Source organism: Penicillium maclennaniae, assembly GCF_028827695.1.
Source record: "Penicillium maclennaniae strain IBT 15551 chromosome Unknown utg000003l:1.0-5670915.0:1.0-5674809.0, whole genome shotgun sequence".
In the NCBI taxonomy this organism is placed as follows: domain Eukaryota; kingdom Fungi; phylum Ascomycota; class Eurotiomycetes; order Eurotiales; family Aspergillaceae; genus Penicillium; species Penicillium maclennaniae.
Window position 1 is genome coordinate 5,446,891 of NW_026623215.1, and position 16,359 is coordinate 5,463,249.

At 49.7% G+C, this 16,359-nt stretch overlaps 6 protein-coding genes across 6 annotated transcripts; 4 read left to right on the top strand and 2 right to left on the bottom strand.

Moving 5' to 3' along the window:
* Positions 1-2,589: 2,589 nt before the first annotated feature.
* Positions 2,590-5,043, bottom strand: N7477_004129 (uncharacterized protein; the record flags this gene model as incomplete). The annotated part of the gene is made up of 4 exons (XM_056965792.1): positions 2,590-4,278; positions 4,328-4,388; positions 4,440-4,578; positions 4,626-5,043. 4 exons carry the CDS (start codon positions 5,041-5,043, stop codon positions 2,590-2,592), a joined length of 2,307 nt encoding a protein of 768 aa, XP_056825745.1.
* Positions 5,044-5,526: 483 nt separating this feature from the next.
* N7477_004130 (uncharacterized protein) lies at positions 5,527-6,483 on the top strand (the record flags this gene model as incomplete). Its single annotated transcript, XM_056965793.1, has 2 exons — positions 5,527-5,995; positions 6,059-6,483. 2 exons carry the CDS (start codon positions 5,527-5,529, stop codon positions 6,481-6,483), a joined length of 894 nt encoding a protein of 297 aa, XP_056825746.1.
* Positions 6,484-6,772: 289 nt separating this feature from the next.
* N7477_004131 (TBC domain-containing protein) lies at positions 6,773-8,200 on the top strand (the record flags this gene model as incomplete). The annotated part of the gene is made up of 3 exons (XM_056965794.1): positions 6,773-7,216; positions 7,280-8,025; positions 8,077-8,200. 3 exons carry the CDS (start codon positions 6,773-6,775, stop codon positions 8,198-8,200), a joined length of 1,314 nt encoding a protein of 437 aa, XP_056825747.1.
* A 750-nt stretch (positions 8,201-8,950) lies between these two features.
* Positions 8,951-10,117, top strand: N7477_004132 (uncharacterized protein; the record flags this gene model as incomplete). Its single annotated transcript, XM_056965795.1, has 1 exon — positions 8,951-10,117. One exon carries the CDS (start codon positions 8,951-8,953, stop codon positions 10,115-10,117), a length of 1,167 nt encoding a protein of 388 aa, XP_056825748.1.
* Positions 10,118-10,258: 141 nt separating this feature from the next.
* On the bottom strand, positions 10,259-11,659 carry N7477_004133 (Nucleotide-binding alpha-beta plait; the record flags this gene model as incomplete). Its single annotated transcript, XM_056965796.1, has 4 exons — positions 10,259-11,050; positions 11,102-11,301; positions 11,365-11,521; positions 11,579-11,659. The coding sequence occupies 4 exons, from the start codon at positions 11,657-11,659 to the stop codon at positions 10,259-10,261; spliced, it is 1,230 nt and encodes a 409-aa protein (XP_056825749.1).
* A 3,669-nt stretch (positions 11,660-15,328) lies between these two features.
* On the top strand, positions 15,329-16,126 carry N7477_004134 (6-phosphogluconolactonase; the record flags this gene model as incomplete). The annotated part of the gene is made up of 1 exon (XM_056965797.1): positions 15,329-16,126. The coding sequence occupies one exon, from the start codon at positions 15,329-15,331 to the stop codon at positions 16,124-16,126; it is 798 nt and encodes a 265-aa protein (XP_056825750.1).
* Between the last annotated feature and the right edge of the window lie 233 nt (positions 16,127-16,359).

The window sequence follows — 16,359 nt, forward strand, 5'->3', positions numbered from 1 at the left end:
AATTCTAGATAGAGATCTACTAAATCTTAAAAATTAAGTATAAGCTATTAATAATATATTACTTATAGATAAATAGCTAGAGTAAAATTATAAACTAATATATAATATAGCGACTATATATATTAGTAAATTAACGCTAAAATAACTAATTTAAATAATTTTTAATAATAGATTTTATTATTATAGCTTTATAATAGGATTTTACTAAGTAATCTCTCTTTTTTATTAAGTAAGAATATAAGCTATAAATATCCTTTAACTAAGATATACTTATAAAACTATCTATTTTATCTTAGTTAATATAAGATACTTAAGACTATATTTAATAACTCTAAGAGATTTAAAAGGATACCTAAAAGAAAATTAAATAAGCCTAAGAGCGTTAGTATACCTAAACTAATAAATATAATTAGAAAGTAAATTTTAATACTAATAATATAGTCTTTATTATTATTAAGAATTAGAAACTTAATTAGCTAAATAAGAAACTTTTTATTTAGTTTAGTAGCCCTTATAAAATTCTCTTAAAGAAAGATTATAATTATTAATCTAACTTATACCCTCTATTAAGATTAACTTAGTCTTTTCTTTAAATAAGCTTCGCTATATAATAAGTTTAGATCTATTTATAGATTAGATTATAGACCTAACATTATTTATAAAAGTTAATAACTAATAGGAATAAGAAGTTAATAAAATTATAGATATCTAATTATATTATTAGAAACTTTAATATCAGGCTAAGTAAATTAAAATTAAGGATAATAATTAACATCCTCTAAATAATTTTAAAAATACTCCGAATAAGCTGATAGCTTTCTATAAGTATTATCTAGCCCTACCTAGACTACCTATATAGTTATTAATATAATTAGACGTTACTTTAAATAATTACTTTATAGATAATTATCTAAATAATAGAACACTAGTGCCTTAAGGCGAGCCTCTTTAAAAAAAGGGACTATATAATATATAACTATCTTATAGCCTAAGGAAGGCCTAAGGGGAATATAATCTAGAAGGAGCCGTAAGTCTAACCTAATTAGGTATAGAAGTGGTTCTATTTCGTAGTTACTTGTTTCCCTCTTTCTCTCTTCTTCTTCTTCTCCAGTTCAGTTGCTTCTGTTCATGATACACGAATTCTTCTTCGTGCTGGTCGGTAACACTATGCACTGCAGACATTGGATTATGCCTAGAGGCCACACATATGCTATTATGTCACCGATCCCCCACTACAATACATATATAGAAAACTATATATATGTAGGTCGTACGACGGATCTAGGGAGACCACCCGTCGGGTTCAAATGAGAGAGGTTTAGAAGCGTGTTATTCCATACTATCTTCGAGGTGCTCTGAACGTACGGAGGAGAGTGGATAGAGAGCTCATTTTGTTCAACTTTAGGCATCTGCATTAGTGCTTTCGACAAAATCTTCAACGATCCCGCGGTCGGCTACGTCATAGGCGATTAACCTACCGCAATAAATGCTGAATCACCACCAATCAAAGTAAACTGGGTTCCTGTAGCATGTAACGATGGTGACTCGAATGAAGTTAACTCACTTCTTTTACTTCACTCCACCTCGTGACCTTCTTTGGCTCTATATAAAAGTTGATGACGGGATAATGAATTAGATTGTCGAATTCGCTCGTAAGAAGTGCGATGTTAGCGATCTTTTGAGCTTTATAGGCCTCAAAGGCGGCCTAAATACGTTGTTTCACAGCAGAATATAATAATATAATGTGGAAGGTGGATGAATAGGGATGAATAGCTTCAAAAGTTATGTTAGGCCTAGGGTCTACGTTAGGCCCAGGTGGAAATCAAATACTTTTCTCATTTGCCTTCACGAACGTCTTTGCTGCATCGTCAATGTGAATCAAATCGGGCCTCGCATGGACATAGGGTCTTTGGAACGTAAAGGAGCTCTCTTTTCGGCAAGCTTGGACAACGGACATGACAAACATGTACTTGCGATATGCTTTGGAGCCCTCGGATATGTACAGTGGTTGTTGAGTGTTGGTTACTTGGTGATGATGCGGCATGAAAGCCTGTACACGTGTGTTACGGAGTTTGTGTAGCGAGTCGCCCTTCACGTTGCCCGACAGATTCTAGATTGAGACCCCAGAGAAAAGGCCTTGGAGACTGAAGGAGCTTTCCGACCTAACCTCCGCCTCGCTCTGTGCATACAAACACTCTGTGAGTTGTTGATGCTATCATATGACGGTAAAACTCCGCCAAGCCGCACCTCAAACCTTGGTAACGGACTTGACGGTTCCTTGGTTGAACCAAACCGAACCGGCAGTATATTTAGAAGGCAGAATGAGCTGCACAAGTGTGTATTGAGTTGCAGTCAATGACCACTGTTAATCCTATACGCGGGGGGCGAAGAATATATCCAGGAGCCTCTTCGCGACAGGGAGCTAGGCACAGAACAAGATATCAAACAAATCCAACCACCGGTGGCATCATGATCAAACAGGTATAGGTCTTGTCGTTCGTAAAACTTGAACAGGAAAAGGTATGCGCGTGAAAGGGAGTGTGTAGAATGAAATCGCTCAAAAGGCAAAAGACAAAAATTCTAGGAAGCTCAGCTTCTTCGAGAAATGCTGTTTCCAAGTGCAACACCGACCAGACTCTGCGGCTCGCCACCAAAGCTGGCCCCGGGCGTGGTTACGGTGGGAGAACCAGCACCTGAGATAGGGCTTTGGGCTGCATCACGGTCACGCTTCACCCGGTAGTGACCCAGTTTCGCAAAGCGGTTGAGATGTGTCCAGAAATGACGACCGGCCGGATGCGAAGCGATACGGTCGAGCAAGTCGACTGTTGCTTCACGTACGACTTGATCAGGGTGGAAGAGTCCCATGCTGATATAAAACAGACCAGCCTGGTTCTCAGGTGCTACAGTCAGCAATTGACAGACGCCGGCATAGTCTTTCACGGCATGGGAAAGAGCGATGTAGATAGCGGCGGAATCGGCGTGGGACAGCTTCAGAGCCCGCAGCCGGTCGTGGTGGTGGTGCAGGTCGGGTCGCTGAATGGGTCGGGCAGGGAAGTACATAGCAGCAATGTCCTGAATGTAGGAGTAGTACGACCGAGTGTTCCGCCAACCCTCGATTCGCGATACCGATGCAGAGAGTTCACGCTGCTTGGCCAATTCATCCGGCCACACGTAGCCGTGCCCCCGGAGTGATGAAGGGTCTGCTGCATCAGTCTGCTGGCCAGTGGGACTATCCGGTGACAGTTCCTCGCCGGGACCAATGATGTAGAGATTTGAAGCACCATAGACAGTTTCCTCGAAAGCTGCGGCAACTCGGACAAACTTGGTGATGTAGGCCCGCCATTTGGCACGGATCGCATTTTCGCCGTGTCGATTGGCGATACTCCGCAGAATGTCTTGCATGAAAAGAGTGTCGCCTGTTGGGTCCGAATGCGCGTGCGAATTATGATTGGGCAAAAGTGCATTCTGCTGCTGGAAGAAAAGGAGGCCTTCCGTTACTGGGGCCGACTCAACATGGCTAGAAATCTTCATACGACCCGTCGGTAGGTCGCATAAAACATCCCACCATTCCGGGTGGTTTTCAAAAGTAGGATTAGTAACACCGGCAATGAAACCAGGCACTTTCAGGAGATCGTCGATCTTAGTCAAATCAGTGTATGGGAAAGCATGGCGAGTGAATCCGCGCAGAATGCCACCAGACGCCAGTGCGCAGGCCGCGAGGACTGCCTCGGCTACCTCTCCAGATGGTCGATTGTGCCCGAGGAAAACTACACGCTTCTGTGTCAGGATGGCGTTGACAAGGACAATAATAGGGTGCGTGAATGGGCCACTGGTGGTTAAATGAGGATGGCTTGGGAACGGTTGAGGGGAGGTGGCATGTGGCCCTGCGAACGTTTGTATAAGCTTGACCAGACTGAAGTCGCCCACAGTCTCCGGCCAAATGACAGTAGGAATCTTGACAGGGATGGGAATGTCGTGATAGACCACTTTCGATTCGAATTCGTGCGTGTCTCTCGGCAAGACGTATCGACTGAGTTTCTTCGGTGATGGTGGGCATTCGGTGTCCTCCGCCTCTTCTTCCTCTCGCTGACGGATCATCTGCTCGAACTTCTCGATGAACATTTCCTTGGTGTTGCTGGACTGTAAGATATGGCGTTCAAGTATCGACATCTTAGGCATCAAGGAGAGATCCATATTGTTCACGGCGTCATAGAGGGTTGCAAGGGTCTCGGGGTAGGGTGACTTGAAGTAGTCTTCCAGTGCGAGGAGAAGGAGTGGCTATCATTGTCAACGCGGTGCTCTATCAAAGGACTAGACAGGCGCTTACCTTGTAGATGTGGAGGAAGGAATGCCTTGTACAGATGGCCATGGCTTTGACGACCGCACCACTGTCCGGTGGTTAGTTCTAAATTCCACACTTGCCGTGAGGGAAGAGATACCGTCGGACCGTATTGTCCTGTTTCGTGTTCACCAAATTCAGGACATACATCAAGGGCGGGCCTTCCCCACCCTCCTCGTCGTCGTCACTGCTTTCCTCCTCAGAAGCCTCGTCCGGGTTCTCATGCTGAATGTCGGCACCTTCCTCGTTGCCACGATACTTTGACTTGCGCTTTTCTTCTTCTTACCGCCCTCCCCTTCCTCATCGTCGTCACCGCTGGTGTCCTTGTGCAGGAAGAATATTGTCCAATCCTGACTTCGCACATGGGTCTGATCGGGAAGCATCAGCTCCGCCAGCATACTCTCGTCGCCACTAATCGCAGCGGGGTATTGATGCTCCATGATCGGACCCCGGTCGATGTGGAAGGACGCTACCAAGATGTATTCCACATGACGCTCGGATGAATCGACTGGGTATTGTGACTTGCATCGGCGAGCTTTGTAGCCCGATCCAGGCTCGGCGGATGTACGTCGAGTTGAGGAACGCGAGCCGCTGGGCGAGCGCCCTATGAAGGAGGGTGCGGGGGACAATCGAGGGAGGCCATTCGTCTTAGGATTCATAGACAGGTTTTCGTTGGACGGTCGATATGGCAGGCTTGTCGCCATGGTGGGTAGAGAGTTGAGAAGTTCCGTCAAGAGAGATCCGGCATACTTTTGAGGATCTGGTCAATGCAAGCCTCAAGACCCAAGACCCAAGACCCAAAGGTCCAAACGGTGGTTCAGGGGTCAAAAAAAGACAATCTCCACAGCGGGGGGCGATAGGCGATAACAGCTTGGTCTACCAAAGTCCTCCTCACTAAGTGTTCAGCACAGGCAGAGGGAAGTTTCAGGAATCTGCATTCTAAGTCTAATCGACTAGTGCAATTGACAGCTCTAGTTCGCAAATCCACATAAATCCACATCAAAAGCGATTGATCCACAAATCCAAATCCGCGACTCGACAGCTCCAAATGCACGTGCCCCTATCGGGCCGACTTGTTGCCGGGGCATTGTTTACTTGCTTGCAACTACGCAATGGACTCCGACTTTAACCCCAACACAATGGTATAGTATAGATGGAAACTCTAGTGGAAACAGTCGCTGATCTCGATGCAGGCGAACAATCCTACATTCAAACCATCCCCTCTATCATTTGGGTCACCGCGGGCATCGCCCTTTCGGCGGCCCTCGACACCTAACTCCCCACCCTCCGGTCGTCCTGGGACGCCTGGAAGCTCTCCAAGTAGGAGCGGCTATACGCCAATGGCATCACCTAGCAAGCTCAACCAGTCGTATACAGCTGCTGAAGAAGATTCTGTATCCCCGAGGACCGATCCCATTCCGCAGCCGAAATTCACAAGAGAAATGCCCCCCTCCCCCACCAAGGGCGCCCGCTCGCCTGGACATTCATCGCCGATTGTGGGTCGCCCAAGTGGTATGGGAGATGGCGGTTCAGACGTTTCTATGAAGATTCCGCCCAATGTGGCCCGGGAGATCCGTGAGGCTTTCCAGGTACTCGATCGCGACAACGATGGGCTGGTAAACATAGATGATGTGGCCGATGTGCTCACGAACCTGGGTGGGTTGATCATCTTTCTCTGAACTCAGAATTTGCTTGAATACTAATTCGAAGTCTGTACAGGCCAAGATTCTTCACCGTCCACTCTGGCGCGCTTCTTCCCCTCTGGCTCTAGCCAAACCATCAACTTCCCGACGTTCCTGAACACACTGTCACAATTAATGGCTCCCATGTCCTCATCCCAGGACCTTCTTAATGCCTTGGCCGCGTTTGATGATGACGATAACGGCCAGATTGATGTTGCTGAACTGCGTGATGCGCTTCTACACACTCTACCTGAGGATGGAGGCAGGCCATTAACGGAACAACAAATCGACGAGGTCTTCAGCGGGTTTACCGGGCGGCGGGCATTTGGCGGTCGACCTGCGAAGAAAGGAGGCGCATCCAAACGAGGGGAAGTTTTCCAGTACCATGATTTCGTGCGCAGCATCATGGGTGGAGAGAACGGGAATGGTGGTCGGCACGAGGCTGGCAATGCTCAAGCTTGAACTGTATGAATTTGGTCGGCGCTGGGGGGTGTTCTCTAGGCTTTTAATGTTCTCACGGGTGATGCAGATAGGATGTAACAGTCACGACAAATTGTTTCAAACAACGAAATTTATCCCCAGGTACATAAGTCCAATACATAGTCCCGAGTACAAAGCCCTGAAGTGGGTGACGGCGTGTGCTCCGCATTTCTCCAACGGCAGAAAACCAGCTCCAGCCACCGTCCAAATTGCATCTCACCTCACTCCCAGGAGATGCCTCTCCAAGGCATTTCAATGCAATAGTTCAGAGATGTCCAAACATCAGCAGCCCTGGGGCCTCCCAAGTCCCGAGTTGCTAGCCTCACCACGGACGATGCGAACACTGCGCAAGATTCAGTCTCACCAAGTTCTTACCACGTCTAACGCGCTCATCGCGCAAACTCAATCTTCTCGCTCAGGAGCGCGTGGTGCCGAATCGGGCTCGTCATCGAACAACTCAAATAACACCATCCGGGCGCCGACACATCGCCGAGCGCGTTCTAACAGTGACGCGGCAGCTCGTGAAGCAGCGCTTGCTCAAGTTTCTACCCAGAGGCGCCCGGCTCGGAAAACGGGCTCGGGTATAGGGCTTAAGCGATCATTCCTCGAGAATCTGCTTCGTGATGGCCCCCAGCACGGCAACACCCAAGAGGCGCTACAAGAGCTGAAGTATCTTGTTCTATCGACCAGAGTGGATGCAGACGGAGACGGCATGGTATGAGATCTTTACTGTCTAGTGGAGGTCTTTCTAGCAATACTAACGTTTCTTCGTTCCTAGTCTCCCTATCGGATCTATCTTTGGCTCATTCTTCTTCATGTCCCTCCACTCCCAACCGATAATTACCTCGCTCTGGTCCACCGCGGTGGCTCCCCGGCTTATACCAAGATCCGCAATGATACCTTTCGAACTCTGGCGACGGACCCGTTATTCAAGCGCCGCGTCACCGAGGCGAGTCTGATTCGGTTGTTGAATGCGGTAGCATGGAAATTACACGACTCAAAAGTCAAGCCTCGTTCTCGCCCCTCGTCTTCACGGAGACGGGAGATGGAGGCTCTAATCAACACTCCGCCCAGTATTTCAGAAGATCCCGAGGGACCAGGATCTGCCGGAAGTGCAGTTGGAGATACCGCTATCTACGTCCAGGGTATGAACGTCCTATGTGCGCCGTTCTTATATGCAGCCCGGAGCGAGGTGGAGGCATTCGCTCTTTTTCATCATTTTGTCACTGTGGAATGCCCTGGATATGTTCGTAGCACCATGGATGGAGTCCACCGGGGTCTTCGGCTGGTGGATCGATGCTTGGAGATCGTAGAGCCGAAATTGGCCGCGTATCTCTTCTCCAAGGGCATGCATGCAGAGCTGTATGCCTTTCCTTCTGTGCTAACTCTCTGCGCTTGTACACCTCCCTTACCGGAAGTGTTACACCTCTGGGATTTCCTCTTTGCATATGGCCCCCACTTGAATATCCTCTGCATCGTCGCCCAGCTGATCCGTATGCGGGATGAGATTCTCGAAAGCCCGAGGTGAGTTCGATCTCAGTCTATCATCATGCAGTTTCCTGACATTTTCATTAGCCCTAACAAACTTCTTCGGTCTTTCCCACCTTTGCAAGCCAAGGACATCATTGCCTTGACCGTTCTTCTGGTGCGCAAGATTCCGGATGACGTTTATGAAGAGATGGTCAATCACGCGAAATGATTCTCTCTCGGTTTTCGACAGCAACTTGTATTTTGAAATATTGATTTAATCGTTGGTCTTCTGGGATGGCGTTCTGGGCATATACTTGGTTGATTGCAGGGTTTGATATTGACGATTATGACATGGGTCATGGAAATGCATGCACACGAACTTCTAAGCAACGATAGTCTAAAATGAAATGATGATTCTTCGATACGATCTCCCAAGGCTGGATGTCTCCGGCAAACGCCTGGACAGCCTCACAAAGCTCCTTTGTACATTATCCCAGGTGCTTAGATGTTCGCACCTCTTTACACCTCACACACCCACTGTCATTCAAAATTCATCTCTCCATGCCCTTCATGGACTTCATAGGCACTTTACGTACCTCACACGAGGACTCCCAAGACTTCCCCCCCAGGCAGCTCCCCTAGGCCACTTATTTCCATAATCTTGGAAGATCGGGACTGCTGTCGAATCACTTTCTTCACAACACTGATCATCGCTTTCATCATTCTCACTTCCTGCAATCTTCTACGATTTCCACAATTTCCCCGCCTTGAAAGATCCAAATCAAGGACTAAAAGATTCTCGAATCCGAGACAATGTCGGGCATTGATAGACTGCACCCTGGTGTATGACAGCAAGGTCAATCGGTTAACTGTCCTGGAATCGCGAGCACTAGCAAACGAACGACTACAAAGCGCTTTTGGAATCCACAATGCTTTTACCACAACTGACAAGAGACTCGCACAAGACTTTGTCAAAGACATGAAGAATCGGATGTGCCCCACACCATTTGAACAGCTCAAACTGAGTCATCTTCCCGGTCTTACTCGAGAATGGATCGAGCATGGCTTCAAAAGGGATTATGAACCTTGGGAGACTCGTGAGGGACCTACCAGCCGCGAGAAAAGTCCAAATGGCTTTAGGGTTAATGTTACGAGTTTGGTGCAAGTTCTTGTTTTCAAGGCCCTGTTCAGTTGTATTTGCGACGGATCAGAAGTCAACCATGGGTTTCCTCCCTCGAAGCTTGTTGAATTGGCTCGGTGCATCAATCGTACCTGGATCAATTCTAAGGAGGATATCGTCAAATATAAGGACAACCATGAGCTTCAAGCCTTGCTCCGAGAGGCTTTCCCTTGTCATGGCCAAGGAACATACAATATGCTCAACATCCTCATCCCATCCTTCGAGACCATGTGGCGTGTGGTTTTGCGCGGGTTCCTCCAAGTGCGGTTCTCCGTCAGTGCCGGCCGCCAGTGGTGTAGTGTGTTGGCTGGATTTGCGAAGTCGCGCACACAGGGGCAATTTGAATTGCATCCCGGATCAAAGTTTGTGTCTGCTGATGAGGGGATCAAATTCCTCCCAAAGGATTTCACATGGACCTCGCCATCGGCTGAGGAGGTTGTCAAGGAGGTTCTGAGGCTCTACCCCCCAACCCGCCGGATCTTTCGAGCCTACCATTGGGTTGAAGATTCACAATCTTCTAATGTCAGGAATAGGGGAACGGAGAAATTGCCTTTGAATATTGAACAACGTGCCGGTGATTACCATAGGGAAGGGCGGATTCGTGAGGAGGTCATCGCGGCTGATGTCGAGGCCTGCCATCTGGACCCGGGGATATGGGGTATAGATGCAGAGACCTTCGACCCGTTCCGATGGCGTCAAGTGACAGACGAGCAGAGCGAAGCATTTATGCCCTTTGGTGGTCGGCCATTTTGGTGTCCGGCACAAAAAGTCTTTGGACCACGGATGATTGGATTCCTAATGGGGACTTTGATCACTGCCTTGGACGACATTTGTCCCGAGGCTCAAATGACCTGGTCAATTGACTGTGCCAATCAGGATTTGGTACGGCGTTTGAATTTGAATGCAAGGCTAGATATGGGGCGAGATGCATTTGACGACCTGGAGCTGCTTGGTTCGTGGGAATAGGTGGCTAGAACGAGTTGAATAGTAAACCTAGGAACTCTATTTGAAACAAGATTGAAAGAATTGCAAGAGCCCTGGACTCAAAATTCAATTATATATGGTCATCCAGAGTAAGTTCAATCATCATGCTTGCTGATTTGGTTCTCAGGTCGGCACCGATGGCGACAGTAGCTCTAATGACCGCTTCTGCATTCCCGATCCGTCCACTACCAAGGGTTTGTGGGGGTCAATTGTCTTATTGCTCTGTGATTGATGTCCACTCTTGCCAGTCTCCGAGGATTGGTGGCTGAATTCCAAGTCAGGTACGCTCAGGTCTTCCGATGTGGTCATTGCCGAGTCCCGACTTCTACTGCGAGATGTGTTGGGATCGCGAGCCATGTTTACGCAGATTTGTGCTCCCATGAATGAAATGTTGTTCAGTAGAGCCACAGCTTGTTCGGCTTCCTCAGTGCTGCGCATGATGGCTGAGCCATAGGGATGGGTCTGGGGTCGCCCTTGACTGTCCAATGCTTCGATGGCTGCTACATTGCACTGTTCAACAGTACCTGCACCCCGTAGGAGGGCCTGTAGATCAGCGGCCGTGGTGCTCGCATGTAGGTTCTGGATATTGACTGCCCGTCGATTTGTGTCGCTGGCTGGACTGTTGGGTTCCGTGTAGTCGGCCCACGGCTTGTGTGAATGCGGACGAGCATATCCATCGCCCGTATCGTGGACTAGCTGGAGTGGCGAGGTTGGGTACATTGGGACCATGTTCCAGCCTTGATTGTCATACATTGGGGAATGCATGAGTGGCGATGGTGGGAAGCACTGCACTTGCGGTGCCATAGGATCGGGAACCATAGGTATGAAATGCTGGGGTGAAATCGCCATCGGACCCATCATGGGCGCGTAGTCTGCGTATGGGTAAATGGGACTAGCCGAATTGATGGAACTTAACTCTGTCAGACGATTCGAATCTCTCCACAATTATTGCACTAGACGACTTACTCTGGTGAGATAGGCGATGGGGGGCACGGTTAGGTTTCTCTGAGATCTTGGAGGTGTTGTGTGGCCGGGTGTGTGGTTCTGCATATGTGTCACTGCTGGTGGACTTCTAGTAGGTCCTGCAATAGGCTTTGTAGGTGCGCTGGTACGTGCCAGCGTCACGACCAGGCTTTGACCGTCCCATCCGCTGGTGGACAGCCGGTCTGTCCATCTCGTTAACACCCTATACCTCAGGAGAATAAGATAATCTGTCAGATGAAACATACGATAGGTGCGCCATGCTTCGTCTTCATTCTTCACGATGATCTGCCCGAGGCCTGTGGGAAACCCATGGCTATCGTCGTATACTACGGCCTGTCGAATATGCAGAGCCGTCTGACGCACGAGATCCTTCAGTTCTTGCCAACGGCAGTGGGCAGGAATCTATCCTGCTGGTCAGAGAAGTCATAATTGAAAGTACTGCGGCCAAAATATGCTTACCCCTTGGAGGAATACAACAAATTCATCATCCGATCTGCGAGATCTTGGAGCGCGCCCTTTTTCCCGACCAAGAAACGGCATGGCTGCAGGCGAATCTAAATTTCTTGTCAAAGATGCACACCGGCAGTCACTTTTCTCCCCGCAGGCGGCAGTGGGACAGTGGTCGTGCGGCGTTCGATACTTGGGCCTAGTATCCGAAAGATCACCGGCGTTGCAATATAGTCGAATTCCAACCTGTCTGACCAGGGCTCTGCTCTATTCGGTCTTCAACTGGAATGTCTGTTTTATTCACAACCGATGAACCGCTGTGACCAGGGCCTTGAAGTCAGCCGAGGTATTCAAGACATCAAGGCGGGGGAGTCGGCCTCTATTGTCTGAGAAGAATACAACGCTGACATTGTAGACATTCACCAGTATAAAGAGCTAGTGAAAGCAACCCTCTCAGGGAAATAGAAACAGCAAAGCATTCCACTTACCTGGCTTTTCTGCCGAATCAATGCGAGTCAACGAATTGGTCAGACCGACACATGCACGCAAAAACAGGACCGTTCTGCACACCGGAGGAGCGTCCAGATGATTATAAGGGAAAATGCGCAGGATGGAACGTTCAGCGATGTATCTCTTCAACGTGGTGAATATTTTTCACCCGACATGTTCATGTTGCGGAAAAGTTGGCTCGACACTAGCAACAATTCACGTCTAAGCCGCGAGCCCTCATGAACAGACACATTGAGGCGAGACCCAGAGCAAGCTGCAGGCGGCGAATGGAATGGCACTAGTCAGCAACCAGTCATGTCGGAGATTCATCATCTCCCGCTGTCGGCCACGCTGAGATCTATCATTTTCTGTTGCGAAGCCCGAGCTCAGCTCGTCCGCGCGGCTGCTCAATCCAACAAATGAGTCCCTCCGTACTACTCTACTGGGAACGTTTCGGCCCTCCGAAGATCAGGGTGTCATTCTGTTGCTTTTGTTTTTTTTCCCCCTTGCTTCTTTTCGATCTGGCGCTAGGCTCAGAGTTCAGCTCCTCATCGACGGGATCATCTCGATCCCGGGTGTATCCGCCACCGTGGAGCAAAGCGGGGCCAGGTGGGGTGCACCGAAGGCGAACTGTGAGATCTTCACGACGCAAAGTACAAGATAGAGCGCTTAGCATGCGTCGTGTTACACCGCCAGATTCGGATCGGACATGCTCTGAGGCTTCACCTGAGAGGGCAAAAGGTTCGTATGTGGAGCTGGGCGACCCAGCCCATATGGATCACATTGGCATTATGCTGCAGGTTTCTCTAGCGTGCGGCTACCGTGGAGCTTTGTGGGTGGCTTTGATTGAATCAGATTGGAACCATCGAGGCCGAAACTTAAAGATCGACGATTGCGGGTCTGAGAGATCCCTGTGAGGTGATGAATCAGAAGATGCCCAGGGGCGTGGATGTTGCCGGGCAGATCTGCGATTATTGATTTGTGCGAGCATGGAACAGGTACCTGCAGCGGCAGCTCAACATGTTCGTGGCTGGCGGAGTGCGGCTGGGAATCACTTGGGAAGTTCCCGGTGAGGGTGATGTACAATCCACGTTTCTTGGCCCGGATTTCGCGTGGTCACACAGCAGCTTCTCCCCTCGAGGGAAAATCGTGGGCTTCCGAGTTTCCAGGGAACTGGAGTGACACGACTGCCGCAAATCGACGCGGCAATGATATGACTTGAATGCACGATCACCGTCCGCGTCCCTTCGAAGATGGCGTTTTCTCAATCACAAGGATGTGACACTCCGGCAAATGACATATCATTGCACCGGGAATGTCTGGGAACACGACCAGAGGAAGGGAAGATGGAGGGATATTTTCAACCACGATCACCAATTCCATGCAAATGCATCCCCAGGGAGCCCAAATTGGTGAAGCTGCCAGTGACCAATGCATGGAATGTAATGACCGTTCCAAGGGTTGTCTTCCCAAGCGTTTGAGGGTCCCCTTGCATCATCATCTCGGTTGGGCTGGGCAGGTTCAAGGAACATACGATTGGGGCAATAAGCCTCGCTGCCGATTCATTATGTTGAGATATTTGAGAATGTTCAGCATAATATTTCTATGTGGGCGACCATAATGGAGGCAAATATGTTTGTGTGGCTCAAAACAAGGTAAATAATGTTATGCACATGCATCATGCCAAGAACCGCTTAAACCGTTCAATTAATCAGACATCGTGTGCTCTCTGATCAGATCAATCCAGACCGGGAGCATGGCATGCCTCGAGACGCGGGGACCAAGTCCACCCAGGATGCAGTCGAGGTCATGCAATCAGCCAGTCTCGCTATCTCTCTTCTCACTCCGATATTTCAGCCCGAGCCCACATTCCGTTTACCATGTGGGATGCCTAGGTAGAGAGATCGGATTTGGCTCGAGAACCGAAGTGACATTTCGATATGCGTGGCGGAGTGACGTTGAGTAGTCGTAGAGAAACGAAAAGGAGTGTCTTAGCGAGCGATCGATCGATCATTCTAGTCAATGCCGGCAAACCCCCACCCCAAGATTGGAAAGCGAGACAAAGAAAGGGGGAGCGTCGGGAAATCGGACTACGATCCGTTTGGGAGTTGAGTTTATCAGGCTCTGCCTGTGGGTGATTGGTAGGTTGGTAGATTGGTGGTTGTTGTGTTGTTTTCGACTTCGGTCATAGGGTGCAGAGTGATCATCGTCATACGAATCCGACCTTGGCGGCGCACCGGTGACAGTAGTAGGAGTTCATACCAAACTGAACAGCCCCCGAGGACGTATGGTTCGCCAGGCTGAGGGATTGCTGGCAACGCGAACAGCGGACGACATCAAAAGCCGGGGGTGAAGGGGACGAGGCAGGGCCAGATAATGGCTGCGGCTGCGGCGTAATTTGAACCGCGGGCGAACTCATGCTGAGTTGTGGAAGCGGTGCCAAAGGTGGAACAGGTGGACAAGGTGGTTGTATTGGACTATACAGTCGAATCGAAGAGGAAAGGGAGAGAAAGAAGGGGGGAAGGGTAAGGATGATCAATAAATCGCCTGCCTAACGACCAGCGCGACCATCCCTTTCGGGGGCCCCAGTAGTCTATTTCGCGTGAACCCAAAATTCCGCGAATTCCAGTTTTTGGGCTCTACAGTCACGGGAGTTGGCAGTGTCATTGGCGTCATGACACTTGAGGTTCTTTTTTCCTCTGATTATCGATCGGAATAGGCCGGTGTCGAACTGCTCTGCTCACATTAGGCCTTCTGTATATTGGGTTGAGCATGGGTCACCCATTCCTCGCCCTTACTTCACCTGGACTTTCCCCCCGAGGTCCCGGGAATTCCTCAAGTTTCTCATTCCTCACATCCCGTCCATCTCTCCCATCTCTCGAGACCTCGGCTCTCCCAATCCTGTCTCATCCATCTGCAACGTGCCGTCATGCCCGGGTCCTGCAGCAGGCCCAAATAGGCCACTCGATGGACACAAGTTAAAGTGTGGCGAACGTGGAAATGTGCCGATCATAGCCGGATGAGCAAAACTTAGCAGTTGCTCGATAAGGGAACAGGGAAGGCGATAAGATTGAAATCCGATAGAATCTCTGGGAGTGTTCTAGGCGTGGAGTGTGGACTCGTCAGTCATTTGGAAGTTGTAGTGACTGGGAACAATACGTCATCAGACCGATGCAGTTTCTCCCAGGTTGCCCCACCGACTTGAACCCCCCACCCTTTCAAATGCTCTTTTCCCTCTGAACCATCTGCTTTCTCTATTCTTCCACTGAGACCATGGCTATCGCTCAACCAAATCTCTACAGCTACCCGGGCGTCGATGCCTTGGCCGAGCAATTACGGCCCTATGTCCTGCGCTGCCAAGCTGCGGCGTTAGACCGCCACGACACCTTCCGTGTTGCCGTCTCTGGTGGTTCCCTGCCAGCCGTGCTCGCGCGCGCTCTGCTGGCCCCCGGCAATGGCTCTCCCGAAGATACCCCGCAGTTCAGCAAGTGGCACATCTTCTTCGCGGATGAGCGTGCCGTGCCGCTCGACCACAAGGACAGCAACTACTGCTTGCTCAAGGAGGAGCTGCTAGACAAAATCCCCGCGGAGCTCGGAGCTCCGATCGCCCACCCTATTGATGAAAAGCATGTCCACGACGAGGACCCCCAAGAGCTGGCCGACCTCTATCAGGAGGATCTGATGCGATCTTTTGCCGCCAAGGACAGCGTTAAACTGCCCGTCTTCGATCTCATCCTTTTGGGATGCGGTCCCGACGGCCACACCTGCAGTCTGTTCCCCGGTCACGACCTGCTGCGCGAGAAGGATGCCTGGGTCGCTGCCATTAGCGACTCCCCCAAGCCTCCGCCCAAGCGCATCACTCTCACTCTGCCCGTTGTCACCTCGGCCATCAACATTGCTTTTGTCGCCACTGGTGGCGGCAAGAAGGATATCATGAAGGCGATCTTCGACTCAGAAGAAGGCCGTAGCCTCCCTTGCGCTCTGGTGAACCACAGTGGTGGTGAGAAGGTTTCCTGGTTCACCGATAACGCGGCGGTGGAGGGTGTTTCTTTCCCTCGGAGCAGCCTGTGAGGATTGACTGCGTCTTTCAGTCTCTTACTTGAAGAAGCCCCGCATCCGAATGGACCTTTGTAGAACTCCTCCAGTAATAGGTCGAAACAGAAATCCCGGACCCCCTTGCTGAGTCTCATGCACAAAGAGACCGGCTTCTCTGTCGATTGAATCCGGGTCGAATCTCGATATCCAAAAGTGGAATTTATTTTCTTTGCATTCCGCCCCTCTTCAAGGAGGCCGAATGCGCTTGT